Raw genomic sequence first — 23761 nt, 5'->3', positions numbered from 1 at the left:
TCATGCATGATAGTGGTGAATGCTGTTTTGTTATACCATTTTTGAGGCTGAATGGACCCAGGTACAAGAATGAGGTGGGAGCTCCCTGTCCAGCTTCATCTCTGTCTTCTCTGCATTAGGCCAAGGAAGGTTGTGGGGCGGTAGGGTTAGCTGTTCACTCAAGCCTGCCTGTATCATCACTCCACCCTGTAGTGCAGTGGTTTGTAAGTAGACAATTTGTAGCCACTGAGATAATGTCATCCCCAAAGAAAAGCATCTACTATGGATTTAGCCTTTGTACCATTTTCTCTATACCCTTTTTGCAGTCTTTATCACTTTCATTGTTATGTGGGGAGTGGGGTTTTCTATCTCCTGACTGTCTTTTGTGAACTAAATCTTATTTTATGCCATTTGTACTAAAAATTATAAAAATGCTGTTTGGGGATGGCAGTCTTATTTGGAATTGTGTCACATGTTGTTTGTTTTGTGCTTAATTGGTTCATGATAACTTGGACAATATGTAAATGATATTGTTTTCATCATATAACTCACAAAATGTTTTCCTTTCCGTTTTTTTTTCTTTAGTGCTTTCTTCTTTTCCTACCAAATACCTAGGCTCACTTTTACCATCAAATAGAGATTTAGTTGGGCTTTTAGAACTCTCCCTTCAAGCAGATGCCTTGCGTGTGTGTGTGCCTGTGTGTGTGTGTGTGTGTGTCTGTAGTTTGTGGGCTGTTAGAAGCTATTTGCTCATCTTGTCAAAGCCATAGCAGTCTTTTCATTCTCAGTTGCTTTGCTTTCTCCTCACCTCTTAGGAAATTGGCAGCCAATGACTTTGATTTTTTTTTCTCTATGAGACAGATATGCTGGTGTATAACTGTAGACAGAGGAAGAGTTTGCACATTTAGCAAACGATCAAATAAGTGGCGTGTGGATGTGTGTGTACATACATGCTGGCTCTATAACTGAACAAGTGGTGTTTTTTCTCTCAAGTCTCCATGCATTTATACATTTAATTAGGAGGCTCAAGTATCTGTGATGCCTTTTAGATATATAGCCTCAACAGTTTTTTAAGAAGGGGGAAGAGGGTCCAAGACAATTTTTACTCTTATTTAGTGGATGTGTGGTTTAATGTTATGATACGTTGGGGAAACCTGGGTTCTGACTCCGTCGTTTCAGTGAGCCATGATTTCCCATTGTTTCAGGAGTAGAGAAGTTGGGGAAGGGATCTCGATAGTTCTTAAATCTATTATTTAGCAGTAGCTCAAGGCTGTGTGCATCATAATCAAAGAAACGAGATTGGGTCTCCTGGGTGTGGTCTGCATTCCTTCTGTACTGTAGCTGTTCTAGTCTTCTGGTCAAATCATAGCTCAGAGCTGCTTCAGCCGAGAGGAGACTTAAATTAGGGATGTGCAATTTACAGCCATTGTAGCAGGATCCATTTAGTCCGTAGGCAGAAGATAACATGTGCTCTCTCTGTAGAAATGATAGCAGCTTTCAGATAGAAATAGCCCTGAGAGTTTCTTGTGACTATTACCTTGAGCTGAGGTGTAATCCCTTACCAGTGGTGGAATCCTAAGTACAATACAACAGTTAATTGTCTTCTGTGTTCTCATCTGTGGTTCAGAACACAAATTCTTACTGTTCCATCAGCTTTTCTTGCTTATTGTTTGTTTTTTACCTAATTCCTTTATTGTTGTAGTAGTAGTTATATGCTTGGCTTGACATAGTTAGGCTATTTGATATTGTGGTATTAAGATATTTTCGAGGAAAAGGTCATCAGCTGTCTTTCTGGGCTATTCTGGGCATTTTGTACTCTATTTTGGATCTACGTTTTCTTGCTCTTGATTTCTGATTAGCTGTTCTTCCTCTTTGCTTTGGCCTCTCAACTTGCTTGGAAGCTTTTCAACAAATCTGCTCTTGGATGACTGCTTTGTTTGACAAATAAACATTATCTCAACCTTGGGGAAGAGTTAAGAAGACACAGGATGGAACACTCTGTTAGATGCTTCTGGTTCTAAGCATGGAATTCCTGGAACAGAGAAGCTAGCTTCCAATACATTGATGTCCGGAAGTTGTTTTCCTGCTTGAGGAGGTCACATTTCTACCAAGAGAAATGTGAATTCTGAGGCATTTTCAAAAGTTTTGGATGATTTGGTGAGATTTAAATTGTCTTATTTTTGATAAATTTTTATAAATTAAAGAATGCATTATTCACTTAGAAGAGTGGGATTTTTGATTCTTCGTGGTGTACATTGGTCTTACCTGAGGTCGCACACAGGCCTTTCAATGCGATTGGGCCTACTGTGTGGTTGGGAGAGTTGAAAGCCAAGTATCAAGCAGGAAATAAGAGTAGTAGATCTTAAAGCATTAGCATTCTCATAAGCAAAAACAGCAACACCCAGGAAAAATCCATTTACTTTTACCCACAGTCCCCCTGGCCTGTGGACCTCTTTTCTTCTCTTGTTAGCCAGCAATCTCTTCTTTGCAAGACTGTGGGTAATTCAAGGGGGACAGAAAAGGACAGAAAACACCAAGGGCCTCTATCCAGAGGGTGACTTTTGTTTCCTCACTTTGTGGCCCCACTGAATTCTCAGAAGGTAAAGCTGAAAGAACTCAGAGTGTACGGCTGGGTTTTTGCACTCTTTACCTGATAAAATCAGTTGATTCTTGTCTTTTGTGGTAGTTGTGCTCTGACGTGATTGTGAACGCTGAATGACCAAATACTTTTCCTAGGGGAAATGCAGAGGGAGGTTCCTGCGAGCCTTTGACCACAGCGTTTTTGCCAACTGATCAATACAGAACCTTGTTTTATGTGTGTTTCTGTTTAGACATAGACACTGTTTTCACGTATGTTGTTGAGTCATTAACACTGACACACACCCAACAGCTTTGTAACTCAGGCCTGAAGGAAGCTGACCTCACACACTGGTTTCATCCTTGAGGCACGGCCTCGTTGCCTCAGGAGCACCAGGCAGCCCTTCCACACTGTGCGTGGAGCCATTTTCAACAGTACAACGATTGATGACAAGCACAAACATGTGAACAATGTGAAAAATGTGGCACAGAACAGACCATGTAAAGGACACTTTATGGCAGGAGGGCTGAACTGATGCAGGAAAGTGGAGCATTGCCTTGTTCAACCTGAGCTGGGAACTCCGCGAGGCTGACTCGGAATTCTCCCTCCTTTGCATGTGTCCGTGAATGAGTGTGAAGGTACTAATGTGGGGATTGCAAACAAATTTTAGCAAGTGGGCCAATTCGCATGTGTCAACTGCATAACAGAAGCAAAGCAATCCCAATTATTATGATAGGAAACTTTCTCGGTCCCACTGTGTGGTTCATGTAGAAAACCAATCATTTAAGGTAAAAATGAACTGTAAGCTGGTGTCGCCAGACCAATGTCCAGAAGACGTTTTTAAATAGGCTCTTGTGAGATGAAGACAGGCAAGGAAAATGTGCCCAAGAAATTATCATTTGTTGTTGAACAAATGATAATTAGCTGTGCTGCCAGGCTTTGAACATTTAGAGAAAGGGAACAACGTCATGTATCCCCATGTACTTGGCATAAAAGGTAATAATGGCCAGCACCTAGGGGCATCTCAGCAAGTGAATGAATCCTAAATAAATGAATGAAAGAGCAGGGAGAATTCTTAGTGATGCCTGATGGCCCACTGTAGGGCACCTTAGGAGTCTCATGCATCGTTTTAGCCTAGATATATCATTTCCTGCCCACTGTGATCCTTAAATTAACTTGCATAAATGTGCATCAACAGGCGGAAACAGTAGTGTCTGACTGTGAAAGGAAATCATGTGACACAGAGGTTATGTATCATGCTCATTTTTATGCACAGCCCCTAGCACGTTAATGTTCATTAAATGGATTTGAATGAATGAATGAATTTAAATATTTGGAATGCTTAGAAATGCAATGGCTTTAAAAAACTTTAAAAATTTAAAACAGAAGTGACTTTGTAAATCACTTTGTACTATAAGTCTGTACTCAGAGAATTAGAAAGATGTGGATATTCTTTTGTTAACTAGCTTTGTCTATTGTATGAAACTGAGCTTTTCCACTCAGGAAACATCTACGCTGTGCTGTGTGCTGTGTCTCCCTGCACCCCCCTCATATAAATATCCAGGGACGAGAGTTAATTAAAGTAGAAGCTAGTTAGGTTTTCTGAAAGGAAATGACATTCAATTTCAGATATTATCTGTTTAAATTATTTCCTGCAGATGAACTGTTCGTTTTACGAATTATTTATCATGGAGCTAGTGTGTACATGAAACTGGGCCAGGAGCTTTGGAGCATGCAAAGATAAGCAGAACATAGGGGCTTTTGTCTAGTGCGAGGGAAAGACATAAGTGCACATTTTTGTAAGTCTGGATAAAATGTACACTAACTACAGGTAAAAGTGAAGTGCTGTGGTGGCATAAGGAAGAGTGAGGTTAATTCCATCCTGCTGTGTTCTATGGAGGAGCTTCAGTATAACCTGGGTCTTGAATGCCCATTTGGGAGTGGATGGGCAGCAGGGTAGACTGGAGAAGTAGCACATTAGGGCAAGAAGAGGTAACAGCATAGGCAAAAGGACTGGAGCATGAAGGTACAAGGAGCAAGTAACATAAAGGTTCTGGAGTGTGAGGGGCAGTGGGGGAGTATTGTGAAATAAGACTAGAAAATTGCCTCAGGATCCGATTATAGAGAGATTTAATGGTAGTTTGCTTGAACTTTATTCTGTAGTCATTAGGAGCAATAGCAGATATTAAAACAGAGGAATCGTGTGACAGCAACTAGCAGCAGGTAAAATTTGTAAGCACTCGTTATGTGCCAGGTACTAATCCTTACCACAGCCCTTTGAGGCTAATACTATTAGTATGGCAGTTTGTAGATGAGGAAACAGCACAGAGAAGTTAAGTAACTTCCCCAGGATCCACAGCAAATAAGTGGTGGACTGGGAATTGAAGCCAGGAAGTCAAACTTAAGACCTTGGGTTTTTAACCTGGGATTGAAGAATAAGATTCAGAGAGTCTTTGAACTTTTTAAATTATTTGCAAAGCGGTCAGTATATATGAATATGTGCATTAGTTTAAGAGAGAATCTATGGCTTTAATCATATAAGAGATACATGCTTAAAAATGTTCATAAAGACTATATAGGCCAGGCATGGTAGCTCATGCCTGTAATCCCAGCACTTTGGGAGGCCAAGATGGGCAGATCACTTGAGGCCAGGAGTTCCCGACCAGCCTGGCCAGCATGGTGAAACCCTGTCTCTGCTGAAAATATAAGAGTTAGCCTGTGTGGTTGTGTACGCCTATAGTCCCAGCTACTTGGGACACTGAAGCATGAGAATCACTTGAACCCAGGAGGCGGAGGTTGCAGTGAGCAGAGATTGTGCCACTGTGCCCCAGCCTGGGCGACACAGTGAGACTCTGTCTCAAGAAAAAAAAAAAGACTATAAGAGCACCCTCAGAAGTCCCGCAGAATGCACAGTACATTATATAGTGACTATGCCTGTTCTTCTTGTTAGGTAGGAAGAAGCAGAACAATCTGTCACTGCTCGAAATAAAAGAAAATGCCCAAATAATTTGAAGAAATTATTAGTATTATAAGTGTCAGGCTGTTCTTGATTTGTGAGAAACAGAAAGTTTAAAAGACGATATTTTTAAAGGTAGACATCAGATATTCAGGCTTTGAAACTTGCAACAATTTGAAAGGGCAGAGGACCTATCTCCCCATTTGGCAAAAATTATTCTTTTTAATCTCAGCAAAAGCTAGATAAACTCATGAAATCTTACATCTTCTGGAAAAATACCTAGATGCTACTCTGCTTTCAACTGAACCAATTTGCCTTTTTACGGTTAGGACTTGAAGGATGAATATTTACCAATCTATGAGACTGAAAATTCTTTGCAGCCAGCTGTGAACCCAAAGGCAGGTGCCAGGATGAATGAAGAAATCCAGATTAAAGAATTGCCCAGTTTAGATCACTTGAGAAATCAAATTAGTATCTAGGTTTTATTTAGAGTAAATGTTTTAATGTTTTAAATATGTATGATATCATAAGATATTTGATAAGATATTACTGTCGGCCGGGTGCAGTGGTTCACGCCTGTAATCCCAGCACTTTGGGAGGCCAAGGTGGACGGATCACGAGGTCAGGAGATCAAGACCACCCTGGCTAACACGGTGAAACCTGGTCTCGACTAAAAATACAAAAAAAAAATTAGCCGGGTTTGGTGGCGGGCTCCTGTAGTCCCAGCTACTCGGGAGGCTGAGGCAGGAGAATGGTGTGAACTCGGGAGACGCCAGCCTGGGGGACAGAGTGAGACTCCATCTCAAAAAAAAAAAAAAGATATTACTGTCATACAAGTGTAGCAGATGTAACACTTTAATAGAGATCTGTACTACTTACTTACTAGAGTTTTTCTTTATATTTTCGCCATCTTTGTTTTCTCTCTGTCTTTTTTTTCCTGGACTATTTGAAAGTAGGTTGCAGATATCATGACACTTCTACCCTTAAATATTTCAGCCTAAATTTCCTAAGAACCTAGTCCACATTCAAAACCAAAATATCCTTTACTGTATTTTTTGTTTTGCTTTTGGTTTTGATCAAAGATTCCATCAAAAATCACAAATAGCAATTGGTTGTCATGTTTCCTTCATCTCTTTTATGAACTGTCTTGTCTCCCTGTCTTTTTTGTGTTTCATTGTGTTAACATGTTTTAAAAGTCAAGACAGTTGTCTGGTAAAATATCCTATAGTCTAGATTCATCTAACTGTTGGTGTCCTCATAATTAGATTCAAATTAAACATTGCTAGCAAGTGTACATTGCTTCTCTTCAAAAGGTGTATGATATTAGCTAAGCTAAGTTTAATCACTTGGCTAAGTTGGTGTTGACCAGACCTCTCCATTGTAAAGGTGCCTAATCCTCCTGATGACTAAGAAGGCACCTGCGGGGTAATCTTAGAGACTATGTGCATGTTTTTTCCCTGACAGTGATTCACTCAATGGTTTTAGCATCTATTTTTGATCCTTATATGAATCAATTATTAAGTTGTTGGTTGCAATATGGTACTAACTTGATTTCTAAAGTGATTTTACTGAAGAAAAATTCTCCTTTCCATCCCCATGCCCTGCTTGAGGAAAATCTTGGCCCCAAAGATGCATGACAGAAGGATCGATGAAAGTGAAACTTGAAAACAACTATCCAAACACACATTAGCTATGAAGATGTTTGAAGGGTTTTCTTTTCCTTTCTGAGTGGGTATGTGGGAAACCTCTACCCTAGGGTGAGAGCTCTTTCTTTTAGAGATTTGTACTTAAAATAATCTTTATTGATGCAGGTGAGGAAAAACTAAATAAATTGCTATTTTGGTTTTCTTTTGGACTGAGAGAATTCAGTAGTAATGAGATGAATTTTCTTTCAATGCCACAATCTGAAAAGCTATGGTGTATACCATACCATTTGAAAATGTCTTAGAAGTAGTTCCTTATAAAGCATATTATATTGAAATCAAATGGGCATTAAAACCATGGAATTCCTTTGAAAGGTGGAATAAAGCGGAAATTGTTTTGTCCTGGTACTTCTTGATCTAGGCTAATAATCCTTTGGGGGAATTTATCCTGAGGCTTTTTACTCATTCTGCTCATGACTGGCTCACTCAGTGAGTGTTATCTGATGAAGATCTTATTTCACTTCTGAAAGCACAGCGTTGTTCTATTTGTTTGAGGTATTAGTAGGTGGCAGGAAAAGATTGACTCCAGGCATTGCAATATAAAACCCACCCGTCCATCTTGAAATTGGAGATTGTCCTGTATGCTATATAAGTTCTCCTACTTGCAATGTAGAATGAGGAGACATATTTTTGAAGCAATTAACTGTTCCTTCAAAATTTTCTTTATTGTTAGTGTAAGGACTTTAGCACTCTCTAGAAAATCGTTTATAACTCGCTTCATTTTTCTTTTGTTTTGTAAGAGGATTTTAGACACTGTTCTTGTGGCCAGTTAAACTTGGACCCATGCATCCTCTTGAGCTGTGAATTTTCTGGTCTCAAAGACCCGGGCTCAAGTGATCCTTGAGTCTTGGCCTCCCAAAGTGCTGAGATTATAGGCATGAGCCACCACTCCTGGCCAATAACGTATTTGACACTATAATTAAGAGATACTGAGATATTTCTTATTTTAAAATACTTTGTCCTGCTTTCTAATATATAGCATGACACTCAACCTCAAAGGGCATGGAAGGCTTACTTTATTGTAAAGGCTTGCAGAGTACATTGCTTAAATTTTAGGGACAGGTTCATACCTGCCAAACAGGTTTATAAAACACTGATGAATAAACACAAGTATGTCAGAAATCTTACTAAAGAACAGTGCATCTTATTCAGTGTAGACAGTCTTTTAAAGTATTTTGGTTGAGTTTGTCCTAGAGCTTAATTACTAGAGTAAGAATTAAAAGAATAAAACTGCTTGCAAGTCTCTTGAGAGTAAGAGATGTCATCTTTCTTTCAGGCCTATCACAGCGTCTAGTCTAAAGCAACAATAACGCTCCAGGCATATTTGTTGAATTAAATTTTCAATTTAGTTTCTGAATTCCTTTAGTCTTAATAGATTTCTCAATTGATAGGTGGCCATCTCACTTGACTTCTACTTGATGGCCATGTTCTCTTCTTGTCTGCCTCCCTTTTCATTCCTATTTCTGACCCTACTGATCAGTCTCTTTTGACTTAAAGAATAGCAAAGCTGTTTTATTTCACTTTTTAAAATTTATATAGACAGGATACTTTAAAAACATTTAAAGAATTACATAGAGTCAGAGAGATAGATTACTTTGTACTAAACACTGTGTTAGGATTTTGGGTTTTTTTTTTGTTGTTTTTTGAGATGGAGTCTCACTCCATTGCCCGGGCTGGAGTGCAGTGGTGCCATCTCGGCTCGCAGCACCCTCTGCCTCCTGGATCCAAATGATCCTCCTGCTTCAGCCTCCTGAGTAGGTGGGATTACAGGCCCCTGCCACCATACCTGGCTAATTTTTGTATTTTTAGTACAGACAGTGTTTTACCATGTTGCCCAGGCTGATCTCAAACTCCTGACCTCAAGTGATCTACCCCCCTCGGCCTCCCAAAGTGCTGGGATTACAGGTGTGAGCCACCGCACCCAGCCCAGTGTGTTAGGATTTGCAATATAAAGGAACCAAGACCTGGTGCTTGCCTTTAGATCTCACAGTCTACAGATAAAATAGATCTATAAAGATGGCTGAAAAGTACAGGTCATGGCAAGAAGGTGGCAGGGCAGGGACTAGGGGACAGCAAAAGGAGGGTCATGATCCCTTTGCCTGAGGGATCAGTAATGCCCAGTAGTAACCCTAGAGCAGGATCTTTAAGGATGAGTTTCCCAGGCAGTCAGGAAATGGAGAGGGAAATCCCTATGGTTCTGTGTGTTGGCTGCAGTGAGGAGCAAGAGGGTCCCCTTCGGGAACTTAATGAGTATAGATTTTTAAAGTCTGGGAGAAGAGAAAGGCAAGGCAAGGCAGATGTTACTAGATGTGGTAGACATGCCAAGTTTGGGAAGGAGGTGTATGGGTTGGATCTAGAGGGAAGCAGATAGAAGTTGGGGAACAGGAAACCTTTTACAACCAACCTCCCCATGCTGAGTGGATTTTTACTTCATTAGAACTCAGTGTTTACCCACTATACAGTATTATCACTCATACTCTTTATAGTCATATGTTTGCCTGACTTTATCTCTTAAATAAGTCACTTGAGCCTAAAGATTGAGGGATTTTGTTTTGACAAGCTAGAAAGGTATCTGGCACTCCTATTTGCTAAATATATGTAGAAGGAAGGAAGAAGAGAGGAAGGAGAGGGATAAGGGAATTGAAATTGAGGAAAGGAAGGAATTTGAAACTGAAGAGTCATATGCTTTGCCACATAAACTCTGAAGGTCACACAGGATGGTAGTGCCAGCAGAAGAAGGAGGATGTTGAGTGAACCTGTGGTTGAATGAAGAGGATGGTAGAAATGCTGGGGAGGTGAGAGTCAGGACAAGAAGGCTGAGGGCAGCCTTCCTCAAAGAAGTTGACATTTAGTGGAATGTTCAATGACAATTGCAAAGGAGTTTCAGAGGGCAGAATGGAATGGGTTAGGAGAGGACTTGGTTAAGATTTGCTGAAAACTCTGAACTTTTGGTAAGTACTGCTCTGTGTGGGAAATGTTTCAATGAGAATTGACTCTTAATTAACTCTCATTCTTAGATATCCCTTGAACAAGTTCTCCGGAGAGTTCCTCAGGAGAATGTCTACTTGCAACAACAGTAATAATATTTATCAAGTGCTTGTATTACCTCATAAACTCTCACACTAACCCTGTGAGGTATGTATTATTATCTTCCACATCTTTTGAATGAGGACAGCTAGACTTAGAGTGGTTAAGTGGCGATCACAATCCTCACATGGCATCCCAGGTCCCTGGGGAATATCAGAACTGCTGTCCGATTTCCTGAAATTGAAATTAATTTCCTTGGTGACTCAATATCCACTCCCGCTCGCTCAAGTCCTGCAAGTTCAATCCAAATCATCCTGCCACCATGAAAATCTGACGGGTCACGCTGCTGTCTACTGAAAATGGGGATTTGGGTTAATAATAAAATAGGTTAAAATACATAAAATAGATAAACTAGGGTAAAATACAGTAAGAATGGGTGAGAGGAGAGAAAAATAATACTTGAGTTTAGGAAGCATAATACTACTTAAAATTTCCTGAGAAAGAATTTTCAGGAAATTTTAGACAACACATATGCTTGAAATGTGAGTCAAGATGGTGTGCTGGAAGAGGAAGACATGGGTAACAAGAGCATTTATTTTGTTTATTGAGGAAAAAATAAACTGATGGGGATTATTAATGGAATCCTCATTATGGATTATTTTCAACTTTCCAAAAAGTTTTAAAATCTGTCTATATGGAATGTCCTAATTCAAGGGTTTCTTGAGGTTGAATTCTCTTGCGTCTGTGAAAGAGTCTTTTCCTTGGTGCTGGCCGATGGGGACTCTTGGTGGCCTTCACAGGGTGATCCCTCCTCAGCAGAGGGGAGAGGATACATTGCCTCAGGCAGCTGAAGGCCCACCCAAATTTCAGGCAGCACTGGGCCTGTGTGTGGGAAGGAGTGTCATCCTTCTCCGGCTGCTCTGACAGGATTGAGATCTCTGGAGCACTTGTCCTTTGGCCTGCAGTTGCCTGGCTTATCATCTGCCAAGAAAATAAAGAATGTGTTAGGTAGGTGTAACCATGACAGCAGCCAACTCAACATTTACTCATTTGTGGAACTCACATCCTTTTAGCAAAAATAGCCCAAGTAGGCCGGGTGCAGTGGCTCACGCCTGTAGTACCAGCATTTTGGGAGGCCGAGGCATGTGGATCACTTGAGGTCAGGAGCTAGACACAAGCCTGGCCAACATGGTGAAACCCCATCTCTACTAAAAATATAAAAGTTAGAGTTGCGGATGCCTGTAATCCCAGCTAATCGGGAGGTTGAGGCAGGAGAATCACTTGAACCCGGAAAGTGGAGGTTGCAATGAGCCGAGATCACACCACTGCACTCCAGCCTGGGCAATGGAGCAAGAATCTGTCTCAAAAAAAAAAAAAAAAAAATAGCCCAAGTGTCAATGCAAAGTTTCAATGCCCATTAATACTAAATATGTACGTTTTTGGTGGGGAGGGAGACATAGTTGCTAGCCCTTCTCCTTGCTTGCTACCCTCTTGTTTCCCTCAGTGTTCCTCAGTCTTTTCCCTAAAACTCCACCCTGACTCCCTTCCTTGTTATCTGTCTCCCACTGGTTTCACGTCAGACCTCCTGGGACATGCTTCCTGGTGGTCGTAAGATTCTGTGGTTCAACTCAGGCCTATCTCTTGCTGTCCTGTGAGACATCTCTGCTCTCCTCAGCCAGCTCATGTTCCTTAAGCCTTAGAGGAGTCTGTGGGGACTGCATAACATCTTTATTTTCTGGTGGTTTGCACTTGGGCAGGTCTTGACAAGCATCATGTTCTTGATGACTGACCTGAGCCATTTCCGGAGGGGAGCCGCCGGACAGCTGGAAATCTTTGTGAGTCGTTTCAGGAAACACGGCGTCATCATCTTCATCATCTTTCAGATTTTCTAGAAATGTCTGAAACTCTTGCACAAGATTATTCAGTTTGTCAACACTTTTGTTTTCTCTTTTGGTAACTCATCTATCCACTGGTTGTCTCCATTTAGAAGCCTATTAGCTATTGAGTCTGTGTTGTTGGAGCTGACGTCCACGTCCCAGGCTAGGAAGATGCTTAGTTTGCAAAACTGCTCTGGTTCATCCTGAATTTGGTCTTGTCTCTTCATGCATCTCCTTATCCTTTCAGTCCCCCATGCCCCTTGGATGGGAGGGAGAAAGTGGATGGAAGGATCCTTGGAAGTTGCGTCTTCACAGGAGGTTGTGTCCTCACAGGGGGTGTCCTCACAGGGGAAATAGCCCACAGAGAGGCTCAGGTTGGAATTGGATTTGGAGCTGTAGTACTCTATGTCGCTGTTAGAGGATGAATATGCCATGGAGTTCAAAGGCACAAATCTCTCTCAACTTGAGAAGCTTCAAAAAAGAAAAGAAGAAAAAAGAAAAAGTAGGTGGGATCAGGGAGAAGAGAATCATGGTACTTAAGCAAAAACATTATTCATCTCCCTTTTTTTTTTTTTTTTTTTAAGATGAAGTCTCGCTCTGTCACCCAGGCTGGAGTGCAGTGGTGTGATCTCAGCTCTCTGCAACCTCCACCTCCTGGGTTCAAGTGATTCTTCTGCCTCAGCCTCCTAAATAGCTGGGATTATAGGCATCCGCAACGACGCCCAGCTAATTTTTGTAGTTTTAGTGGAGATGGGGTTTCACCATGTTGCCCAGGCTGATTTCGAGCTCCTCACCTCAAGTGATCCACCCACCTTGGCCTCTCAAAGTGCTGGGATCACAGGCATGAGCCACCATGCCTAGCCCCATTCCCTTTTCTCTTCAGAACTACCCCATTTAGATTGAAGTCTTATCCTATTTTTACAATCTCCCAGTGAAGGGCAGAAGAGGCAGCCGTCTACCTTCCAAAACTTACTTCATTGTGATATAATCCTATCTACTAAGCATCTCCACCTCTCATAATTTGTCCTATTACAGTTGTAAGATCTTGTATCATAAAATAAAAAGATCATTATTTAAAATTGGAAAAATATAGAAAAGTATGAAGACGAAAACAAACATGCCATAGTCCCACCTTCTGAAGGTAATAACTATCAAAACATTTTGATGGACTTCCTTATCTTTTCTATTTATATAAACACACACATATATATCTGTACATTTATACAATATATCCACGTATATATATATGTGACTGTGGCTATCATATCAGTTGAAACTGAGATTATTTTATGGCATAGCCTACAACAAACATATATATGGTTACTCTGCAATTTTTAATTACTTCTTGTTAATGACCATTAGGTGGTAGTTATTGTTTTACTAAATAAATCTGTACTAAACCTGCTTTTCCATAAATCTTTGACTATGACTCTTATTTTTCTATGTGTAGGATTAATGGACCAAACATCACAAATATATTACAGTCTTGTGCTAGTTGATACCAAATTACTTTCCAGAAAGGTTTCGCTGTTTAGATGCCCATCCTCCCATCATCTGATCACACTTTTTAGTCTAGCTTTTTCCGTGAAGCCCCGGAAAGCAAGTAGGGCTGGAAGAATGTGCTCATGCGCGCGCGCGCGCACACACACACACACACACACACACACACACACACGCGTACACACATGCACGCACACACATGCACGCGCATGCCAACATACATGCAAGACTGTCACACCCTGCCCTGGTGGCTGCCCACATGGAAGAAGTGCTGCTAACTCCTGAGGCAAAAAGGGGAGACATGAGAAATCCTTCACATCCCGAGTCTCAGTGGCTAGAAGTCCAGCTGTCAGAAGTCTGTGTTCTGAGACTGTTGGTTACCATGGCAACAGAAAGACCTGAATTAGATCCAGGAATATGGAGAGAGAAAAGGCAAAAGGGGGATAGAAAGCCGCAGAATCTATCCCTTGGCTTCCAAAATATTCTATGCCCTAGGCTGGGTGCAGTGGCTCATGCCTGTAATCCTAGCACTTTGGGAGGCCAAGGCGGGTGGATCACCTGAAGTCTGGAGTTCTAGACCTGCCTGACCAACATGGAGAAACCCTGTCTCTACTAAAAATACAAAATTAGCCGGGTGTGGTGGCGCATGCCTGTAATCCCAGCTACTCAGGAGACTGAGGCAGGAGAATCACTTGAACCCAGGAGGTGGAGGTTGCGGTGAGCGGAGGTCACGCCATTGCACTCCAGTCTGGGCAACAAGAGCGACACTCTGACTCAAAAAAAAAAATATGTGTGTATGTATGTGTGTGTATATATATATGTGTGTGTGTGTGCGCACGTGTATGTGTGTGTGTGTGTGTATTCTATGCCCATATCATCCCGGGTTGAAGAGGATCCCTCTTGAGGGTAGAAGGACGAATGCATGGAGGTTACTTCTCTCTTGTCAGGTGGCTAAGATGGTTCCCATCCTTAGGAGATTTAGAGCTCTAAATAAGGGACATGGGTATAAACACACACACACACACACACACACACACACACACAGAGGGAGAGAGAGAGAGAGAGACATGCTTACAAATAGAAAGCAAAAAGCCAAGAAACACTAATCTGACCTAAGAGAACCTCAACCCATTGGAATCTATCAATTTCTAAAGATCTTTTCCAAATATTTGTCTCCATTTCCACTTAACAAGGTTACAGTTAAAGTTTGCCATGACTCACTCTCACGTTTTTCATTGTAGAATTGGCTTAAATTCGTTTGTTCTGTTAAATAAGATTGTTTAAGACGAAATAGGCAGACTTAGAGTTAGAAAGAAGCAGGTTCTGCTACCCAACAGATGCAGCCTGACAGGTGCCCACAGACTGCCCACAACTCCCCTGGGTGACTGTGGACCTGGATTAATCCTGGAGGATATTTAAGTCAGAAGCAACTTGTTCCCTAGCATTTATTTTGTTTTGTTTTATTATTATGTTTTATTTTTAGAGACAGGGTCTCACTCTGTTGCCCAGGCTGGACTGCAGTGATGCCATCATAGCTCACTGCAGCCTTAAACTCCTTGGCCTCAAGCAAACTTCCTCAGCCTCCCAGGTAGCTAAGACTACAGGTGTATACCACCATGCCTGGCTAGTTTTCCCTAGCACTTATTTAACACTTAATATATGCCAGGTCTTGTACTAAGCACTTTACATGTGTCATTTGTTTAATCCTCACAGCAACTCAATCAGTTAAGTTTCATCATTTGCCCCATTCAATAGAAGGAGGAACCAAGGCATGAACGGTTGTATAACTCTCTCACATTCCCCGATCATAAACCCAGAACCTAGATTCAAACATAGGTAGTCTGGCTCAGAGCCCATATCCTGACCTCTACACACTCTTGTCTCAGGAGGCTGACCACCCACCTCCTCCCTGGAAGATTCCTGGAGGAGCTGATCCAGGCCAAAATGAACCCATGTTCTGGTTCCTTGGAAGAAAATCCTTTGAGGGGAACAGCTTGTTCTAAGAGACTTGCAAGAGGTACATATGGTATGTAGAACTGGCCTAACAATGGTGTCCACATTTGCAGCAGGCCAAAATGAGATTTAAAATTAGCATTTGGCTTCCTCTTTGGCGTAATGGGATCTGAAGTCCTGTCTCTACCTTTTCATAAAAAGTTGGTGACTGCCTTCCAGAACTCTTATGAATATAAGTAGCTTCTTCTCCATGCCACTGGAGTGGAGGCAGGGGAGAAACTGTGTTTTGTCATTACTCATGGAAATGGAACACTTTGAACTGAATATAAACATTTAAGGAAAAATGATTTCCCAGCATAAACCACCAAAGTTTACAGTGATCCTGAGGATAGAAGAGCTTCAAGGGGAGGCAGCCTCAGAGAAAACTTGAAATTTTATGTATTTATTTTTTTAAATTTATTTTTGAGATGGAGTTTCGCTCTTGCTGCCCTGGCTGGAGTGCAATGGCACGATCTCCAGCTCACTACAACCTCCGTCTCCCAGGTTCAAGGGATTCTCATGCCTCAGCCTCCCAAGTCGCTGGGATTACAGGCATGTGCCACCACACCTGGCTAATTTTTGTATTTTTAGTAGGGACGGGGTTTCTCCATGTCAGCCAGGCCGGTCTCAAACTTCTGACCTCAGGCAATTGGCCCACCTCAGCCTCCCAAAGTGCTAGGATTACAGGTATGAGCCACTATGCCCAGCCAGAAATTTTACTTGCTTATACCATTTCTCTACTGTATATTTGTAGAGATATTGTATTAGTCCATTCTCATGCTGCTAATAAAGACATACGCAAGACTGGGTCATTTATAAAGAAAAAAAAGTTTAATGGACTCACAGTTCCATGTGGCTGGGGAGGCCTCACAATCATGGCAGAAGGCAAAGGAGCAGTAAAGTCACATCTTACATGGTGGCAGGCAAGAGAGAGAGCATGTGCCAGGGAATTCCCCTTTACAAAACCATCAGATCTCATGAGACTTATTCACGATCATGAGAACAGCATGGGAAAGACCCACCCCCATGATTCATTTACCTCCCACTGAGTCCCTCCCACAACAGCAGAGAATTATGGGAGCTATAATTTGAGATTTGGGTGGGGACACATCCAAACCATATCAAATATATTCTCTATAATCTCTCTATATGTGTGTGTGTGTACACAACTTTTAAAATATACAACTCAGGTAGTGAAAGTACCTGAAACACACTTTCTTGTTCTAGAAAAATATATGATCATTTAGGTTTTTCTTTCTAAAGCATCATAGAAATAGCAATGACACACATCATCCTTAGGATGCCATGCCAAGGAATGTAGTCCCTATTAATCAACTCCGCTTTCACCTCCAAAAGAAAATCAGGGGATTTGGGGGTCCCGTTAACAATACAGCTCATGTTAATTTTTTTCTTAGGGCCTTAGACTTGTAGGTCTAGCGTCTCTTGGATTACAGTTATTACATTGTCTAAGTTGTATAAGCTGCCTTTTCTCTTGAAGCAAGATCAACTATAATAAAGCTTCTTGAAGTTTTAGAAATGATAGTATGTTGTAGATTTATAATGTTTTAGGCCTGAGGCCAATAATAACTAAGAATTGGAACACTTCCTAAGGCCCATTTGACTTGATGGGATTTGGAACCTAAATATACAGAGTAGGAAGTTTCTAATTTAGAAGTTAAGCTGTTATGATACTTAATTTTATGTTTCATCTTGGCTAGGCCGTGTGGTGCTCAGAGATTTGTTCAGCATTATTCTGGGGGTCTCCATGAGGGTATTTCTGTATGGACTAGTATTTGAATCAGTAGACCCAGTAAAGCAGATTGCCCTCCCCAATGTGGGTGGACATCATCCTATCCACTGAGGCCCGAGTAAAACAAAACACTGAGTAAAGGAGATTTCGCACAGTCCTTCTCTGCTCCTGGAATCAGACTGGCACTTACACTATCAGCCCTCCTGCTTCTCAAGCCTTCAGACTCAAACTGGAATTGTACTATTGGGTTTTCTGGGTCTCCAGGTTACAGTTAACAGATCTTGGGACTTCTCAGTCTACATAACTGCAGGAACCAATTCCCTAAAATCTCTCTCCTTTCTCTTTCTCTCCCTCCCTCCTGCCTCCCTTCCTTCCTTTTTCTTTCGTCTTTCTCCGTCCTTCCTTTCACCCATTCATTTCCTATTGGTTCTGTATCTCTAGAGAACCTAGAGTAATACAGCTATTTATTTTTCATTTATTGAAATTATGAAATATTTTAAGCATACTAAGAAGAGACGTCCTGAACCTGTCATGGGATGCACTGAGGGCGCAGCATCATTTCTGAGGTATTCTTGCCAACAGTGTATAATCTCAATCATGAGAAAATATCTGGCAAACTCCAGTTGTGGGACATTTGACAAAGTTTCTGACAAGTGTCAGGTCAAGAAAGGCAAGGAAAAACCGAGGTGCTGTCACAGACTGCAAGAGACTAAGGAGAAGGAACCACTAAATGGAATATATGATTCTAGATAGGACTGTAGAATAAAAAAAAGGACATTAGTGGAAAAACGGGAAATTCCAATACCATCTTTGTGTTAGTTAATCATGTTGTACCAAAGTTAATACTTGGTCTGATCATTGTACTATGGCTGTGTAAGAGGTTAATGTTAGTGGTGTAAGCTGAGAGGTATATGGATACCCTGTACTATGTTTGTAACTTCTCTGTAAGTCTAAAATTAGGTCAAAATAAAGAGTTAAAAGAAGGGCTGGGCGCAGTGGCTCAAGCCTGTAATCCTAGCATTTTGGGAGGTTGAGGTGGGTGGATCACCTGAGGTCAGGAGTTTACGACCAGCCTGGCCAACATGGTGAAACCCCATCTCTACTAAAAATACAAGAAATTAGCTGAGTGTGGTGGCACATGCCTGTAGTCCCAGCTACTCGGGAGGCTGAGGCAAGGGAATCGCTTGAACCGGGGAGGCAGAAGTTGCAGTGAGCTGAGATCGGGCCACTGTACTCCAGCCAGGGCAACAAGAATGAAACTCTGTCTCAGGAAAAAAAAAAAAAAAAAGTTAGAAGAATACATTAACATATAGAAAATGATATGACAAACGCCTGTGTACTTAAATCTCAGTTTGGTCAAGTCTTAGCATTTTGCCATATTTATTTCATTGTATCTTTAAAAAGAAAACATAGATAAAACTTAAGCCCCCTTTTATTTCTTTCCTGAACACCTTCTGTCCCTACTTCCCTCATGAGCATTTTTCTGAATTTGATGTTAATCTTGTGCATGTTTAAATGCTCTTTTACATATTAGTATATCATTTTACCTTTGAGGACAAAAACTTATGAAAATTGGAATTAATACTTAGTATTATAGAGTAGTATATACTTAGTACTTAATACTACAGAACTGTACAGTTAAAAATAATTAAAATTGTATTTTAATTTTTCTTTTATTAAAGTTATTTTTAATTGACATATATTTGTTTATGGGGTACAATGTCATATTTGGATACATATATATTGTGGAATGGTCATAGCAAGCTAATTAGCATAGCCATCGCTTGAAATATTTATCATTTTTTTGTGGTGAGAACATTTAAAATTATTTCTTTTAGCCATTTTTAAGTATACAGTACATTATTATTAACTGTCATCACCTTGCTGTGCAATAGAGCACCAGACTTACTCCTCTTGTCTAACTGAAACTTTGTACCTGTTGACAAACATCTTCCCTTTCCCTCTTTTCTCCCCAAAATGGTAAATTTTATATGTATTTTACCAGTAAAAACAATTAAGGGGAAAAAAAGAACCAAGTAAATGGGCTTCAAGTGATGCTCTTCAGAAACAAGGACGTTGCCTTATTTCAGTTGCTTATTTTGCTTTATGAGAATTATTGTGACAAGGACTTCCTTCTTCCAAACCAAATTCTTAGCTGAAATATTTATAATGTTTGTTTTCGGGGGCAGGGAGAGGATGGGTATGATTTCCTATGCTCTGTTTGTATGTTAATTCCCAGACACAACCTTATCAAGGCTCATGTACTTAATTAAAGTGGGAGGCAGGTGGTGAAAATAGAGTGTGTTGGTGTACGCAAGGTTAAACCACATCATACCGCTGCCAAAGGCTACACACTCTGCTTGGTGCTTTCCTATGGCTGGTAGTTTAATTTTATGACAGCCTCTGAGTTGTGTATTTTCATTCTAATATTAAGTTGTGCAATTTAGAGGACCTAGATTTGCCTCCAGAGTCCAGAGACTCCCTGCAGCTCTGCTGCCGCTTTTGAGAACTGACCTCCACTGAGTTGTTCATGCATCATGAGTTGACATAGTCCACTGGGCTAATAGAGGGGAGCTACAGGTTCCCTCTCCCACAACGTTACCATCTAGCTTGGCCACGAATGCAACTTACAGACTGAATTCTGCTGTACATATAACATTTAATGGCCAGCAGGCACAAGAACATCACAGAACCTTGTTCTGTAAGCTCCAAAACTGTGCTGTCCAACAGGGTGGCCACTAGCCATATGCGGCTACTAAAATTTAAATGGAATTAAACAAAAATTGGTTCTTCAGTCACATTAGCCACATTTCAAGTGGTTAGTGACCACCTGTACTAGTGGCTACCTTATTAGTCCGGCAAACAAAACATTTATGTCATCTCAGAAAGTCCTGATGGACAGAGCTGCTCTAGACAGTCCCTGTGCTCTGTCCTTTGGTGGATCTGGAGAACACTGAACAAAAAGTTTCATTAGCAGCAGATGGGACAATATTCTAGCATCAGGATTGGGCTAACTTTCTTGACAGCATCAGGTGACCAAATTTCCTCCAAAGCATCTAGAAACAGGACTGGGGAGCATCTTCAGCTGAGGACACCATTTTCCCCTCCCCACCCAGCTTTATTGAGGCATAATTGACAGATAAAAATTGTATATATTTAAGGTGTACAATGTGATGATTTTATGTATGCATACATTGTGGAATATTACCACAATCAAGTTTATTAACACATCCATCACCTCACTGTGTGTGTATGTATGTGAAATCTATTGTAGCAGATTTCAAGTATATAAAAAAATTAACTATAGTCACCATGCTGTACATCAGATCCCCAGAACTTCATGGTCTGAGGGCACCCTTTGAAAGACTTAGACAACTGGGCTAGATAGATTCTTATTTTCAGGTTGTGCAAGAGTGGGAAAGTCTCTGCAATACTTAGAGCCCATTATGAACACTGAAAAATCATTTGCAGCATTCATTATTGTAAGTAACAACCCTCTGGTATTCATCAGAGATAAACATGGTTGACTTGGTTTTCTGTTTACATGATCTTTTGATTAGTCATTCAAATGCTAACTACCCCAGGGTATAGGTTAAAAATAATTACCCTTGTATCACAAAAATACCCATGTTGAAATATTTTGAAAAACTGCAGACAGTATGACTGCCTGTGTATAGATGACCTCGTTTAGTTTTTGCAACAACCGTTTCCAGTAGATATTGCAGGTATTAACTTCATTTTTGTCTCTACAAAATTCTTCAGGATCCTGTGGCCAGGCTATTGCATGATGGAACCAGTTGCTAAAGACATACAAATTGTTCGTTTAGCTGCCACACATAGAAGCATACAGCCGTTCTTATTGTATTTTATAATGTCAAGGCTCCTACATACTTTGGGCCAAGCCCGATAGTGCTTCATGCAACACAAAATACAGGCAACCTATAGTCCTCTTCTCGCTCTCTATTGGAATATTTTCTGTATTTTTCAAGTTTTTATTATTTCAGCAACTGTGTGCATACCAGTTGAGTGCCTGTCAGGTTCCAGGCCCTACATCCTGCCACTTCTAGCAGCATCAGGTTCATTTTTAACCTGGCTTTGCTGCATCTATAAAATAGAGATGATAATGTTGTCTTTGCAGAGTTTTTGGAATGATTATATATGTGGAATGTTCCATAAGTGGTTTATTTTTATTGCATAATTGAGGTGACAAACTGCTTCCTCTCACTTTCCTTGGCAATACCCTTCTGGGGAAAATGTTTGTATTTTATTCTAAAATATCAAACATAGACTACTTTCCAACCCTGATTCCGTATCAAAATCATGTGTGCATGCAATAATTATACTTGTATTTATGTGATTATCTGACTGTCTCCCCCACGGGACTGGAGCTTCCAGCAGGGCAAGGTGGATCCAAGTTGTTCTAGGAAATGTCAGCATCTGCCAACATGGTGCCTGACCAACAAACCCCTCCTGGATTCTGGCCGTCATGGTTAGCGAACCACCAGAGTTAGCATCCTTTCACAATGTTTCAACTGCATGAGAGCCACACTGGAGACCATTTCTAGTGCATCTCTAGTTGGGGTGGAAATGCCCAGAAGGGATCCTTTTGGGCTAAGCGGAGGTTTGGTGAAATGTGTGTCAGCTAATGTGGACGTCCCGGGTCAACAGCTGTTCTCCTTTTGGCACCATTTTAAATTGAGTGGACAATCCCCTTGGTGGGAAGAATTTTGCACAAAATATGTTTGTGGGGAAGGAGGAGAGACATAGACTCCCTGGGGGCTGTTAATTACATCAGAGGAAACCAGAAAGCACAGATCAAAGAGCAGAGTTGGCATTTTACTACTTATCTTTAAAGGACTAGAAGTCAAATGATCAAAATGTGAAGACCTTTGTTCTAGTTCTCTAGGGGACTATAAAGGAAAGTGGGGATGGGAGTGGAAGTAAGAGGTGGAAATGCTCAAGGTTGATTCTCTAAGTGGGACCCCAAGGGTTCAGAGGCAGACTGACTGGCGTCCAGCTCCAGACTAACCCAGTTGGAGAAAATGGAGATAGGAGGTAGCCTACAGTGTTTTTATTATATTGTGGAAAATCAGAAAGATGATATATAGTATCTGAGTGAGTGAAGAATGAATGTAAATAGCAGCAGTAAATGTGAATGACTTATAGTTAATAATTAACTTTAATTTAATTAGAGAATTGAGGATGAGCAGAACCGCAACAGGTAAGCCTGGAATGGGGGCTGGGGTGAGATGAGAGTTGCATGTCTCTTGGCATCTCTCTGGCTATTCTCATCAGTCATCACCGAGTTCCTATTAGTAGAACTGCCTGTGGGCCAAAACCTCCTGCCCTGCTCCTCCTGCCTGTAAATGATTTTGCTGATTTAGTGCTTTATATTTCTGTCCATCCTATTCTTAGCATAAATCAGGCTTTCTCTGCATTTCCTTGAAGCTAAATAAAATTAAGCTATGGGATACTCCTTGCCTCTGGCATGTATCTCCCAGAGCATCTGTGAATAGACGCTGTTGTGTGTGCACACAATGGTCTCCATTCAATTAGGAAGCACTTGTGCACATCTCCTCTAGGAAGAGAGCTCTTTACCTATATTAGTCCGTTTTCACACTGCTGATAAAAACACACCCGAGACTGGGAAATTTACAAAAGGAAGATGTTTAATGGAACTTACAGTTCCACATGGCTGGGGAGGCCTCGCAATCCTGAGAGAAGGCAAGAAGGAGCAAGTCACATCTTACATGGATGGCAGGAGGCAAAGAGAGAGCTTGTGCAGGGAAACTCCCATTTTTAAAACCATCAGATCTCATGAGACCCATTCACTATCAGTAGAACAGCATAGGAAAGACCCACCTCCGTGATTCAGTCATCTCCCACCAGGTCCCTCCCATAACGTGGGAATTGTGGGAGCTACAAGATGAGATTTGGGTGGGGACACAGAGCCAGACCATATCCTTACCCAAAATGCATTTGTGGTGGCCTACCAGCTTGGGAAGTGGTTAATGAAAATGACATTGGTTAATGAAAACTATAGTCAAGGTTTGAAAAATCTTGTAATGTGAAAACAACTTTAAAAAAATTTAAAAACAATACAGTATGGGAAAATTAGAAGCTATAAGATGAAAGGGGGCAATATTTTTTAAAACTTACCAAGAGCAAAACTTTAGGGGTAGAAATTAGATCAGTGGTTGCCAGGAGCCCCTGGGGGTAGGGAAATGGTATAGGCTGCAGAAGGGTCAGGGGAGCACTGTGGAGGACAGAAATAATCCACATCAGCACTGTCCAATAAAAATGTAATTTGAGCCACAAGTGGGAACCACTAACTTTTAATTTTCTATAGGTAAATTTTTAAAAAAGAGACATAGGAATAGGTGAAATTTTTTTTGATGT

At 41.0% G+C, this 23761-nt stretch overlaps 1 protein-coding gene and 1 pseudogene across 21 annotated transcripts in view; one reads left to right on the top strand and one right to left on the bottom strand.

Annotated features, from left to right (window-relative positions):
* LOC105492173 (PPFIA binding protein 1) overlaps positions 1–23761 on the top strand; it is a 176821-nt gene that overhangs the window by 61158 nt on the left and 91902 nt on the right. For 15 of the 21 annotated variants that reach the window (XM_071071979.1, XM_071071981.1, XM_011759172.3 and 12 more), the window contains one exon: positions 15507–15646. The exons of the other annotated variants lie outside the window; for them this stretch is intronic. In XM_071071979.1, the coding sequence (XP_070928080.1) occupies positions 15565–15646 (82 nt within the window). In that variant the 5' untranslated portion in view covers positions 15507–15564. The remainder of the gene's footprint in view (positions 1–15506; positions 15647–23761) is intronic. 21 annotated transcript variants of the gene reach the window in all.
* On the bottom strand, positions 10934–12554 carry LOC139356831 (uncharacterized protein C12orf71-like; annotated as a pseudogene).

This window comes from Macaca nemestrina, chromosome 10 (genome assembly GCF_043159975.1).
Source record: "Macaca nemestrina isolate mMacNem1 chromosome 10, mMacNem.hap1, whole genome shotgun sequence".
Taxonomy (NCBI): Eukaryota; Metazoa; Chordata; class Mammalia; order Primates; family Cercopithecidae; genus Macaca; species Macaca nemestrina.
The sequence above is the reverse complement of the archived record's forward strand: the minus strand, read 5'-3'. Positions and strand labels throughout refer to the sequence as shown.